Genomic DNA, 12,736 nt, shown 5'->3' with positions numbered 1-12,736 from the left:
TCAAAGATGTCTTCGCCCGGCACGGGACTGCAGAGTTTGTTATAACAGACAATGGGCCGCAGTTTTCATCATCAGTGTTCAGAGAGTTTGCAAAAGAGAACAACTTCATGCACATCACGAGCAGCCCCCGCTACCCTCAGGCGAACGGGGAGGCAGAACGTGCTGTTCAGACCATCAAGGACTTGTGGAAAAAAGACAGTGATTACAGCAGAGCACTTCTGGCCTACAGGTCCACCTCATCGGGGCATGGGTTCTACCAGCACAGCTGCTGATGGGGAGAAACCTGCGTACATCTCCACCCCAATCAACAACCAAGCTGGATCCTAAGTGGCCAGACCTGCAGGCTTTTGGCATGAAGGAGGAGAAGGGAAGGCATAGGCAGGCAAAAAACTACAACCTGAGACACCGCTCAAGACCTCTCCCAAAACTGACTGCTGGTCAAAAGGTCTGGATTACCACTGAGAGAAGCACAGGAGCAGTCGTCGGATCAGCCGACACTCTAAGGTCTTATATGGTGGAGACTGACAGGGGTCACCTCCGACCTATAGGGACTGTTACCAGAAGTGGTCGGGTGACAAAGCCGCCTGACAAACTGGACTTGAATAAAGTGAACAATGACAGGTTGGGTTTCCCCAGGAAAAAAAAGTGATTTGGGATGTTACAGTTCATAAGTTTGAGTTAAAACACAAATGTATGCTAAGGTTAAATGTTGAAAAAAGTTCAGTTTTAGTTCATAAGTAAAACACAGAAGTTGAACAACAGTTTATTTGAATAGAGAAAGAGTTTAACTATAAACGGGAGGTGTAGTAGTAGGACTACAATACCCAGAAGGCAATGTGTCATGGCTACCTGGTTGAGAGTAAACAGTTAGGTCTTGAAGCAACACATCGGTGTCCCGTGTTATTATACCTGTTTTTATATATATATAGATATATATATATATATATATATATATATGATATATATATATATATATATATATATATATATTTCTATGTACCCAGAAGAATCAGAAGACAAACATGTGACTGTAACTTGATCATACTTTCAAGTACTGCAGTACTTCAACTAAACAATGATAAGTGTATATAATAATACTCTCTAACCTAACTTCACTCTGATAATAATACTCAGAGACTTTGTCTCCACGAGGTGTTTCCATTATTTTGTCCAGCATGTCTGCTGAACGTTACATTTATGTTTTATTTATGTTGCCGATGACGACAAGTCCAAACACTTCAGAGCTCCTTCATTCACCAAGACCAACAACGTCACTGAGAACACAAACCGGACCGGTCCTGGTCCAAACCTGATCAGAGAGCTGCAAAGTAAATAAGTACATTTACTCGAGTACTTCATTTCTCTGACAGCTTCAGTTTCTTTAAACAAACAAGTTCATAAAACCTGAAGTTTTAATAAGAACAGAAGAAACCAAATCTGAGAGTTCAGACCGCTGTCTTTAACAGGTGGTGTCTGCATGTGTGGTTCCCATGTGTGTAGTTTATTGTGACCATAAACAGTCGTGAACTCTCATTGGACAGAAACAGAAACAGAGGAGGCTGATCTGAGGTCAGCTGATGCTGCATGAACTGCTGGAGACGGGTGGAGCATCTGTTAATGAGAACGAGAGGGTAATCCTCCACCTCCACTTATAAACTGAAGCTGCTGCTGACGGGCGGAGGAGACGCAGAGAGGAGGTGATGTGAGCCAGCAGTCCGAGACCAGGAGGTCCAACACCAGGAGTCTGAGACCAGGAGGTCCAACACCAGGAGTCCGAGACCAGGAGGTCCAACACCAGCAGTCCGAGACCAGGAGGTCCAACACCAGGAGTCTGAGTGGACACACATTAACTGCTCTGTGATCAGGAGGTAAAGTGGATTAAAATGTTCTTTCTTAATATTTAAAGAATTCTGAATGAATCATTTGTTAATTATGGATTATCAGGATTAATCATGTTTAATATTTGAACACTGACAGTCTGATATTTCAACATGTTTTAGTTTTTACTGACTATCATTTATAATAAATATGAATAAATGAAGTCAACGGTTGAGTTTATATTTTTATTTTATTTAAAAGAAAAATCTGAAGAAAACTAAATCAGTCAATCAAACTGCTGATGAGTCACTGACAGTGCTGGTTTACATACACTTGTAAAGAACATAATGTCATGGCTGTCTTGAGTTTCCAGTTATTTCTACATCTCCCGTTTTTCTCTGATATAGTGATTGGAACAGATACTTCTTTGTCACAAAAACATTCATTCAGTTTGGTTCTTTTATGACTTTATTATGGGTCAACTGAAAATGTGACCAGATCTGCTGGGTCAAAAATATACATACAGCAATGCTAATATTTGGTTACATGTCCCTTGCACATTTTCACTTCAATTAGGCGCTTTTGGTAGCCATCCACAAGCTTCTGGTTGAATCTTTGAGCACTTTTCTTGACAGAATTGGTGCAGTTCAGTTAAATTTGTTGGCTTTCTGGCATGGACTTGTTTCTTCAGCATTATCCACATGTTCTCAATGGGGTTTAAGTCAGGACTTTGGGAAGGCCATTCTAAAACCTTAATTCTAGCCTGATTTAGCCATTCCATTACCACTTTTGATGTGTGTTTGGGGTCATTGTCCTGTTGGAACACCCAACTGCGCCCAAGACCCAACCTTTGGGCTGATGACTTTAGGTTATCTTGAAGAATTTGAAGGTAATCCTCCTCCTTCATTGTCCCATTCACTGTCTGTAAAGCACCAGTTCCATTGGCAGCAAAACAAGCCCACAGCATAATACTACGACCACCTTGCTTGATGGTAGGCATGGTGTTCTTGGGGTTAAAGGCCTCGCCTTTTCTCCTCCAAACATATTGCTGGACATTGTAGCCAAACAGCTCCATTTTTGTTTCATCTGACCACAGAACTTTCCTCCAGAAGGTCTTATCTTTGTCCATGTGATCAGCAGCATACTTTGGAGTGAGGGCTTCCTTCTTGCACGGCAGCCTCTCAGTCCATGACGATGCAAAAGACACTTGACTGTGGACACCTGTGTTCCAAAGAAGTATCTGTTCCCATCACTCCATCAGAGAAAAATCAGGGTTGTAGAAATAATTGGAAACTCAAGACAGCCGTGACATTATATGTAAACTTTTGACCACCGCTGTAAGTGTAATCTCTCTGTTCAGCTGTACTCGAGTATTTCTTCTGATTGCATTACTTCCCACATCATCACGTTTTTATACCGTTTCCGTCTTTTTCAGCTAACATGGGACCTGAGCCCGACTTCAACACCTCCATCTGGCTCCGCCCATGCGTCAATGCCTCCTGTCAGCCTCCAGTCACGGACGCGACGTGTCCATATGGCACGGCTCAGCTGATCCTCATCGCCATGGTAACCACCTCCCTGAGCGCCGTCACCGTCCTGGGCAACGTGTTGGTGATCATATCCATAAAGGTAAACCGTCATCTGCGGACCGTCAACAACTACTTCCTGTTGAGCCTGGCGGTGGCTGACCTGATCGTTGGCCTGGTGTCCATGAACCTGTATGCGCTGTACCTGCTGCGGGGCCGCTGGCCGCTGGGCGCCACCGTCTGTGACATGTGGCTGGTCGTAGATCACGTGGTCAGCAACGCCTCCGTCATGAACCTGCTGATCATCAGTTTGGACCGGTACCTCTGCATGACGCGGCCGTTCAGCTACCCGGCGCGGCGGACTGGCAGGATGGCCGGTCTGATGATCAGCACCGCCTGGCTGCTGTCCTTCATCATCTGGGTCCCCGCCATCCTCTGCTGGCAGACGGACGGCGGCAGACGTGTCGTCCCTGACGGGAAGTGTTACACTCAGCTGCTTGCCAGCCCCACTGTCACCTTGGCGACCACACTTCCTTCCTTTTACCTGCCAGCACTTGTCATGATCGCCCTGTACAGCCACCTGTCCGCCGCCAGCCGCAGTCGTCTGAGCGCGCTCCAGTCAGAGTGCGGCACGCTCAGGACGTCCAGTCCATCCATCAAAGACTTCCTCTTGAAACAGCGATGGGTGTCCAGTGACCCAGGCTCTGACCTGTCTCTGAACCAATCAGAGTCCAGCACACCGAAGACCAGAACGAACCGGAAGGTGTCCAGAAGTCCTGCCGACACCTCAGAGCCATCAGAGATCTGTCCGTCTCCTCAACCATGTCATGCTCGAACCGCTGCACGCCACGCCAAAGACGATGACGACTACAACAAGATCGAAAACGAATCTTCATCCAACGCTGACCTCCACCACACCGCCTCAGTGGCGTTGTCCTCCTGTCCCAGCTTCAAGTCTCGGGAGAGACAGTGGCGTCGAGTGGTGGCAAGGGAGAGAAAGGTCACCAAGACCATCCTCGCCATCCTGTTGGCCTTCATCGTCACCTGGACGCCGTACAACATTTTGTCGCTGGTCGCTGCCTTCTGTCACGTGCGCGTCCCCGGCGTCCTGTGGACCACTGGGTACTGGCTCTGTTACATCAACAGCGCCATCAACCCGGGCTGCTATGCCCTGTGCAGTGTCACCTTCAGGAAGACCTTCTGCAGCCTGCTGCGCTGCCGTGGCAGGAAGCTCCGCTGAGGCCAGCGGCGGCGGCTGGAGGCTCGTCGTGGACGAGTTTTATGTTTACGTGGAGTTTGGTCACTTTACGCGATGCTAGCTTTAGTTACCTCCTCAGGTTAGCCTGGAATCATGCTAACGCTAACATGCTAATGTGGCATATATCGTTTCCTGTGATTGTAATATTATAAAATATATTTAACATGTTTAACTCACACGCTCATTAAAAAGAAAGTGTTCATCCGTCATGTAAGTCTGTCCACAGATGAATGCTAACATTAGCCCTTAGCTAACGTTAATCCACTTTTTCTGAATGGTCTGGAGCTTAGCTTAGCTTAGCTCGTTAGCTTGTTAACTAACACTAACTAATGTTAGTTATTATTGTTAGCTTAGCTAGTTTTTTTAACTTACCTGTTTTCTTACCTTGAAAATAGACCTGGAGATGCTGCTAGGCTAAAAGCTAGCATGCTAGAAGCAGGCTAACATACATGTAAACACGTTAACTGCATGTGCATGTGTTAGCATGTTTGCTAACGTGAACGAACAGAGCAGAACGATGTACAGTGTTTCATTTTTCATTTATACAGTCTCATCTTGCAGCGTCGATAATCTACAGTTCAAAAAATAGATTTTATAGATTTCGTCATCACAGATTCATGCGAGTTTCTAAATTTGTACAAATTTCAAAGAGATTCTAAAAGAGAGTGACGTCCAGACCATCGAGAGCCAATCACAACGTCTCTCTTGGTTAATTTAATCTATCTTCACTGTTAATACAAACTATGAGCTACGAGGACAGAATTATTCATCATTATCTATCAGGAGCTTTCCACACATTTAAAACACAGAAACATCAAATCAGTCAAACAAGAAGAAAAGTGAAATCAAAGGTGGTTGGTGTGTTTGGAGGAGTCTCTCGGTTTGTTTGTGTGTTTGATGAAGACGATTGTTCAACTGGAGGACGACGAACCAATCCCGCCGCCTGTCTTCACGTCTTCACGTCATCGCGTCATCGCGTTCAGTTCGACTTTTTGTCCCCTGAAGAGAAAATTTTTGTAATGTTACAAAACATGAAAAAATTCAGATTTACAGTTCAAAGTGTTTTTATTTTTACCTGAATCCAGTCTGACGTTCTTTTAAAGGTCTGCTGTGTCAGATTTATAACTCCTTATGTTGTTTGACCTCAGAATGAGACAGTCACCATGATGTTTCTACAGGAGCCCAGAGCAGACAAACTAAACTTTGGGTCTAGTTTTTTGTGTGTTTCCAGGTGACTGTTTTATTTATTTATTTAGTTGTAGTCTGCAGCTTCACCACTAGATGGCTCTAAATCCTTGACACTGGATGAAACTGAAACATGAACTCATTGTCATGCAGGAGGTTTTTCTTTATGATTTTTGTGTTGAGTTTAAAAAATTGTTGAAGCACCTCCTGAAATAACGTCTAATATTCATCCTGCTGAGTTTGTTTGTAATTTTTGGGGCCTGAATAACTGAATCAACATAAAACTCTCAAAGAAAGGACAGCAGCTGTTTAAACCTGCAGTAACTGATTTTAGCCACATGGGGCATCAGAAATAAACTAATGTACGATCACTGTGAGAGTCATGAAACCAAAACAATGAGCTGAGAGACACCAAAACTCCACCTATATCAATGATTGATTATTTTTAATATAAGATATTGATTATAGCCCTGTTAGCTTAGCATAAGATCTCAGAGGTGCATGAGTCATATCACTCAAATTAAACATGTTCATCCAATCAGCACAAGGACAAACACACTATGGATGGAGTATTCTTACTCGAGTATTTCAGGTCTCACCTCTAGTCTTCTTCACTTTGGGGGAACAAGGTTTGGACACCTTGACGGTGATTTGACACTCGGCGTTGAACAGGGCTCGTTTCAGTGTTCCTGATCGGCTCTTGGTGTTGGTGGCAGCGTCGCAGGATCCCCACGGGCCGAACTTATACTTACAGTCACCTGAAGGGAAAATACAAAGCTTCAGTACGCTGACAGGTTACTGACGTGTCGCACACCGTCACATGATGTTTGATATTTCTGTTTGATTGTGTTTGACGGTGTTTGACAGTGTTTGACTGTGTTTGTTGGTGTTTGACGGTGTTTGTTGGTGTTTGACAGTGTTTGTTGGTGTTTGTTGGTGTTTGACGGTGTTTGGCGGTGTTTGTTGGTGTTTGACGGTGTTTGACGGTGTTTGTTGGTGTTTGTTGGTGTTTGTTGGTGTTCGTTGGTGTTCGTTGGTGTTTGACGGTGTTTGACAGTGTTTGACAGTGTTTGTTGCGACGGTGTTTGTTGGTGTTTGACAGTGTTTGACAGTGTTTGTTGCGACAGTGTTTGTTGGTGTTCGTCTTACTGATGTCCTTCTTCCAGTTGCAGGGGATCTTGCAGTGGATCTTGTCAGTGCGGTCTTTGCAGGTTGCCTCTCTCAGACCGTCTCCACAGTCTCCATGTTCAGGAACACATTTGCCGTACTGAGTCTCTGCGGTGGAGCACTCTGAAGCTGGTCTGGATATATCATGTTTACCGCCTGTTAGAACAGAGAGCTCATGTCAGGCTAAATAAACTCGTAGAAAGAATCTAAAAATACCTTGACACTTTAGTCTGACGTCTTTTTTCCACCTCATTAAACATCTCCTCCTCCGCCGAGTAAAAATCCAGAACATGTAAATATGTTTCATTTATGAACTTTAACATGAGATGTCTCCTTCACTGTGAAGTTTGTGAACTGCTTGTGACCTGCACAGTAAAGTGTTTTATAATTATCATCATTAAATAATGAGTTAATAATAATAAGAGTTAATGACGATAATGATTTAAGCATTCAGACGAGGCTCTGCTTATAGAATAAACAGTAAGAGATGCCTTCAGGAACCTTTGTGAGCTTTGGCTCTTCTGTTGGCCTCGGCGCTGAGCGTCAGGACCAGGAACAGCAGCAGCGTCACTGAGAACAAACTTCGCATTCTGCAGAGACAAAAACACGAAAGATCGCGATGTTAGAGGTGGAAACAAACAGAAACCTGTAGGCAGTGAACGTGTCGATGTTCAGACTGATCTTCAGTTTTTAGCGGTTATTTCTGAGAGACCTTTTTTCTGCATTGCTGTTGTGTGACGTGATGGCTGCCATGATGTTTGGCTGTAGCGTGATCCGACCTGGATTTTGGAGCCAGATGGTCCAAATTGAGTCCAAATGAAATCTGCTCTCCTTTCAGCCCAACGTTAAGCCAAATAATCTGACTATTGTACGACAGCAGGGATTATAGAAGTAGGCTAATGTATTCAGACGCCGCTCCTGTTCTCACGTTCACATTTTGGTTGATTTCTCAACGTTATTCAAACGTTCCTGCAGCGTTCTGATGGCGGCGTCCATCAGCTCGCTGCAGAAACATGGAGTCAATTACCCATAAAGCTCCTCTCTCTGTGTCGCTGGTATTGTGTGCAGAGATGACAGACTCTCTTTCAGGCCTCCATTAAAGCAATGCTTCTCTTTCACATGTCAGCTGGCAGAGCAGATCCTGCTCCTCTCCTCCTCCTGAGGCCTTTTATGAGGAAAGAACCAGCTCTCAGCAGGCCTCCAGTCTGTCCTCCATCAATGAAGAAGAGGAGGAGGAGGAGGAGGAGCAGGAGGAGGAGCAGGAGGAGGAGGAGGCCAAGCAGTGTCTGAAAGAGCCCTTTAGATTCCCCCTCAAAAGAATACTGATTCATTGGGCCAAAACAAAGCCTCCTCTAGCCTGGTTTCATTTCTCTAAAGCTCCACACACCAGGCCTCCATGCCACGTCTCAGGAGCTGAACACCCCCCAGCCTGAATAGAAACTCATTTGCATAAGAAAACAATGAAATCTTAGCATGAAGAAAAGAAATGGCATGCTCCCTTTGGTTCAGAGCGAGGAACAACATTTAGAGGAACTTCCTCCTGAAATCTGAGTTCACTCAGAAACATCCGGAAACACAGAGAGACGCTTCAAACCAGACAGACAGACAGACAGACAGACAGACAGACAGACAGACAGACAGACAGGCAGGCAGGCAGACAGGCAGGCAGACAGACAGACAGACAGTTTCAGGTGTCTGACAGCGAAGGTGCGGTCGTGACGATGTAACAAGGAGGTGATCATTGATCATTGATCATTGATCATTGATCAATGTTTCAGTTCATGAAGATTAAAAATGTGAAAATTACAAACTGAAAAAAAGTTTCCAGAAATAAACTGAACATAAAAACATAAAACAAAATATTAAATGATTAAATCTTAAAATGAAAACAGGAAACTGAAACTTTCTTTCAGAATAACATTTTTTACACTTGACATGTGACGTAAAATCCTTTCAAAATAAAGTCCGAAACATTCTGAAGTTTGCTGCAGACTAACCTGCTGATCACTTTATTGATTATAAAACAGGAAGTGAAGCTGAGAAATATTCAAACTGTTAAAAATCACTTTCAAATTATTCAACATGAATTATTTTAAATCATATTCAGACGATGAATCGATGATTTTTAAAAGTTTCCTCAGGGCGGAGGCGCGGGTTCGACTCCCGACCTGTGCAGCCCTTTTCCGCATCTTAACTCGGATTTTCTCTGCTCCTCCTTTCCTCTTTTAGAACCTCTGTCGTCCATAATTTATTGTAATTAATATTCGTGCAACATACAGTATGAAGCTTATCTATAACTGTATATGAGTCTGTCCCTGTTTCGGGTTCACATAAACCTAGCGGCTGCATGGACGCATCCATTTGAGGGGGGGGGGGGTGTAAATCGTAACTTCTGAACCTGTCATGAAGAGACAAATATTAACCGATATCAGCCAGTGCAGCCCAAAGCCTATTCCAAATGGATGCAAATGGGCCGCAAGTCCATTTTGGGCTGCTGGGCAAATGTTGCAAAGGCTACAAAATAACAAAATAACAAAATAACAAAATAACAAAATAACAAAATAACAAATACATACATACAAAAAAACATCGGAGGCCGAGGTGGACCGGCCCAGCACAGACTGCCCGTCCGAGCCTGGTTCCTACGAATTTTCTGATGGACTGAATGAATCAGCTGATGGTCTCAGCTCTGATCTGAAACCTTTTTTAAACTAAACTAATAAAACAAAAGAAATGAAAGAAACAGATAAAAACTTACGTGCCGAGCTCAGAGAGCAGACAGTCCAGCTGAAGAGGCGATTCCTTCTGATGCTGCGTTCAGCTGCTGCTCAACATCCCCTCACACACTCTCACACACTCACACACACACGCAGACACACACACTCACACACTCACACTCACACACTCACGCAGACACACACACACACACTCACGCAGACACACACACTCACGCAGACACACGCACACACACACACACACACTCACTTAGACACACACACACACTCACTTAGACACACACACACACACACACACACTCGCACGCCTCATGGTGACATCACAAGCTTTAATCCAGACCCTGAGGAACAAAAGCCCAGCTCATTAACATAGTGTGTGTGTGTGTGTGTGTGTGTCTGTGTGTGTCTGTGTGTGTGTGTGTGTGTGTGTACATGTTGGGTGTGTCTATCAGCTAATATTTGCTCATACTGTGGTCGCTGTTTGTCGTTCAGAGGTTAAAGTTCAAAAAACAATGATGGACAGTGAAGTAACCTGCTACCAGCTGTAGCTGCTGTTAGCTCAGTCTGTTAGCTGCTGTTAGCTCATGTTAGCTCAGTCTGTTAGCTGCTGTTAGCTCAGTCTGTTAGCTGCTGTTAGCTCAGTCTGTTAGCTGCTGTTAGCTCAGTCTGTTAGCTCAGTCTGTTAGCTGCTGTTAGCTCATGTTAGCTGACCACGTCCTGTCCCCCTTCCAGGACTCTGAGACCAGTCCTGTCCCCCTTCAGGACTCTGATGGGACTCTGTGAGACCACTCTGTCCCCCCTTCAGGAATCCGTGAGGACACACGTCCTGTCCCCTCACTGTGACTCTGCTGGACTCTGTTCGGCGACTCGCCAGTCCTTTCTTTTCCCCTTCAGGGATATGATGGAAGTCTGTGAGACACACGGTCCTTGTCCCCTTACCCGGACTCTGATGCACCTGCACACGTACTGTCCCCCTTCAGGACCTAGATGTGCTTGAGCCCACGTCTGTCCTCCCTTCAGTGACTCTGATGGAACTTGCTGGGCGGCCTGCTTCAGCCACATGAGAAGCAGCTTCCTGGTGTTCTGACTGGCCCCGCCCCGACTTCCTGCTAGCCAATAGACTTCAGGGCGTTGATGATGTCACAGATTTTTTGAATTTTAACAATGATGAACGAACAGTAGAGCCGAGTTTGTCTCCTTAAAAATGAAAAGCGAGCCAGGACACCAACTGTTTATTCATTCATAATGTTCCTCTCAGTGTCTTTCCATGTCTCTCAGTGTTCTATAATGTTTATCTCAGTGTTCTTCAATGTTCTCGCAGCGTTCTCCTCAATTTCTCAGTTTGTCTCATGTTCTCTCAGTGTTATCAAGTTCTCGTGTTTTCTCAATTGTTCTCAGCCGTGTTCTCTCAGTGCTCTCAATGTTACTCTCAGCGTTCTCTCAATGTTTCTCTCAGTGTTCTCGCAGTGTTTCTTGCACACCTCGCGCTTACCCTCTCTTCTCCTTCTCAGTTCTCTCAGTGTTCTCTCGATGTTCTCAGTGTTCTCTCAATGTTTCTCTCCGTGTTATATCAATGTTCTCTCAGTTTATATCACGTGTTCTCTCACTGTTGTTCAAGTTCTCCGTGTTTCTCAGTGTTCTCTCAATGTTTTCTCTCAGTTGCTTCTCTCGTGTTCTTCATTTCTCCGTGTTTTCAATGTTCTCTCAAGTGTTTCCGCTCTCATCATTCTTTTTCTCAGTGTTCTCTCCTGTTTCTCAGTGTTCTCTCAATGTTCCTCTAGTGTCTTCCCCCAATCTTCCTGCCGTTCTCTAATGTTCTCATCGTGTTTCTCTCCATGTTCTCTCAGTGTTCTCTCAATGTTCTCAGTGTTTTCTCAATGTTCTCGCAGTGTTCTCTCAGTGTCTCTCAATGTTCTCTCAGTGTTCTCTCAATGTTTTCTCAGTGTTCTCGCAGTGTTCTCTCAATGTTCTCTCAATGTTCTCTCAGTGTTCTCTCGATGTTCTCAGTGTTCTCTCAATGTTCTCTCAGTGTTCTCTCTATGTTCTCTCAGTGTTCTCTCAGTGTTCTCTCAATGTTTTCTCAATGTTCTCGCAGTGTTCTCTCAGTGTTCTCTCAATGTTCTCTCAGTGTTCTCTCAGTGTTCTCTCAATGTTCTCAGTGTTCTCTAATGTTTTCTCTCATGTTCTTCAGTGTTCTCTCAATGTTCTCAGTGTTCTCTCAATGTTTTCTCAATGTTCTTGCAGTGTTCTCTCAGTTGTTCTCTCAATGTTCTCTCAGTGTTCTCCAGTGTTCTTCAATGTTCTCGCAGTGTTCTCTCAATGTTCTCGCAGTGTTCTCTTCATGTTCTCTCTCGTGTTTCTCAATGTTCTCTCATGTTCTCTCATGTTCTCACGGTGTTATCGCAATGTTTTCTCAATGTTCTCTCAATGTTCCCCGCAGTGTTCTCTCCAAGTTCTCTCAATGTTTTCTCAGTTGTTTTCCTTCCTTCTGATTGGTGAATCTTTGAATGATATGATAATAGTGGGAGACGAGGACGAAGTACAAACCGAACAGTTCTTTACATCACGAGCTTATTACAACTTATATTTATGATATCTACTTCGTATATTTGTGACATTATATGTGTGTATTATCCTAGTGATAGGGTTTGACGTTATATTGTATATGATATGTATATTACTTATTGAGATGTGATATTATTTTTATGATTATACTTATGTTATTATATGTTATACTGTATTTACTTATATTGTGTTATACTTATTATGTATATGTGTTTACTTATATTTGTGTATATTACTTATATCATATGTGTATACTTATATTTGTGTATATATTATGTATATGTGTATACTTTACTTTATGTACATACTTATGTAGTTAGTGTATTATTATTGTATACTTGTGTATATGTACTACTTATGTATATGTGTATACTTATGTAATAGGTATATTTATCTTTATGTCTACTTAGTATATGTACTTATGAATAGTATATACTTATATGTAATGTATATATTTGATCATCTTATTCGTATCTGTGTAC

The 12,736-nt window shown here is 43.6% G+C and overlaps 2 protein-coding genes across 2 annotated transcripts; one reads left to right on the top strand and one right to left on the bottom strand.

The window, feature by feature from the left end:
- Positions 1-1,001: 1,001 nt before the first annotated feature.
- LOC104939235 (muscarinic acetylcholine receptor M4-like) lies at positions 1,002-5,016 on the top strand. The gene is made up of 2 exons (XM_010755741.3): positions 1,002-1,868; positions 3,254-5,016. The coding sequence occupies exon 2, from the start codon at positions 3,259-3,261 to the stop codon at positions 4,582-4,584; it is 1,326 nt and encodes a 441-aa protein (XP_010754043.1). The 5' UTR covers positions 1,002-1,868; positions 3,254-3,258; the 3' UTR covers positions 4,585-5,016.
- A 108-nt stretch (positions 5,017-5,124) lies between these two features.
- On the bottom strand, positions 5,125-9,864 carry mdkb (midkine b). The gene is made up of 5 exons (XM_027275829.1): positions 9,713-9,864; positions 7,456-7,544; positions 6,937-7,110; positions 6,387-6,545; positions 5,125-5,601 (listed from the first exon to the last, which is right to left on the bottom strand). The coding sequence occupies exons 2-5, from the start codon at positions 7,541-7,543 to the stop codon at positions 5,582-5,584; spliced, it is 441 nt and encodes a 146-aa protein (XP_027131630.1). The 5' UTR covers position 7,544; positions 9,713-9,864; the 3' UTR covers positions 5,125-5,581.
- Between the last annotated feature and the right edge of the window lie 2,872 nt (positions 9,865-12,736).

Source organism: Larimichthys crocea, unplaced genomic scaffold, assembly GCF_000972845.2.
Source record: "Larimichthys crocea isolate SSNF unplaced genomic scaffold, L_crocea_2.0 scaffold214, whole genome shotgun sequence".
Taxonomy (NCBI): Eukaryota; Metazoa; Chordata; class Actinopteri; family Sciaenidae; genus Larimichthys; species Larimichthys crocea.
Note: the sequence above shows the minus strand (reverse complement) of the source record. Positions and strands in the feature narration are given on the sequence as shown.

Coding starts and splice junctions, on each gene's coding strand:
- LOC104939235 (XM_010755741.3), top strand. CDS start 3,259: ATGGGACCTGAGCCCGACTTCAACACCTCCATCTGGCTCCGCCCATGC.
- mdkb (XM_027275829.1), bottom strand. CDS start 7,543: ATGCGAAGTTTGTTCTCAGTGACGCTGCTGCTGTTCCTGGTCCTGACG. Junction 7,111..7,455: donor AAGAGCCAAAGCTCACAAAG/GTTCCTGAAGGC, acceptor CTGTTCTAACAG/GCGGTAAACATGATATATCC. Junction 5,602..6,386: donor CAAAGTGAAGAAGACTAGAG/GTGAGACCTGAA, acceptor TTTTCTCTTCAG/GGGACAAAAAGTCGAACTGA.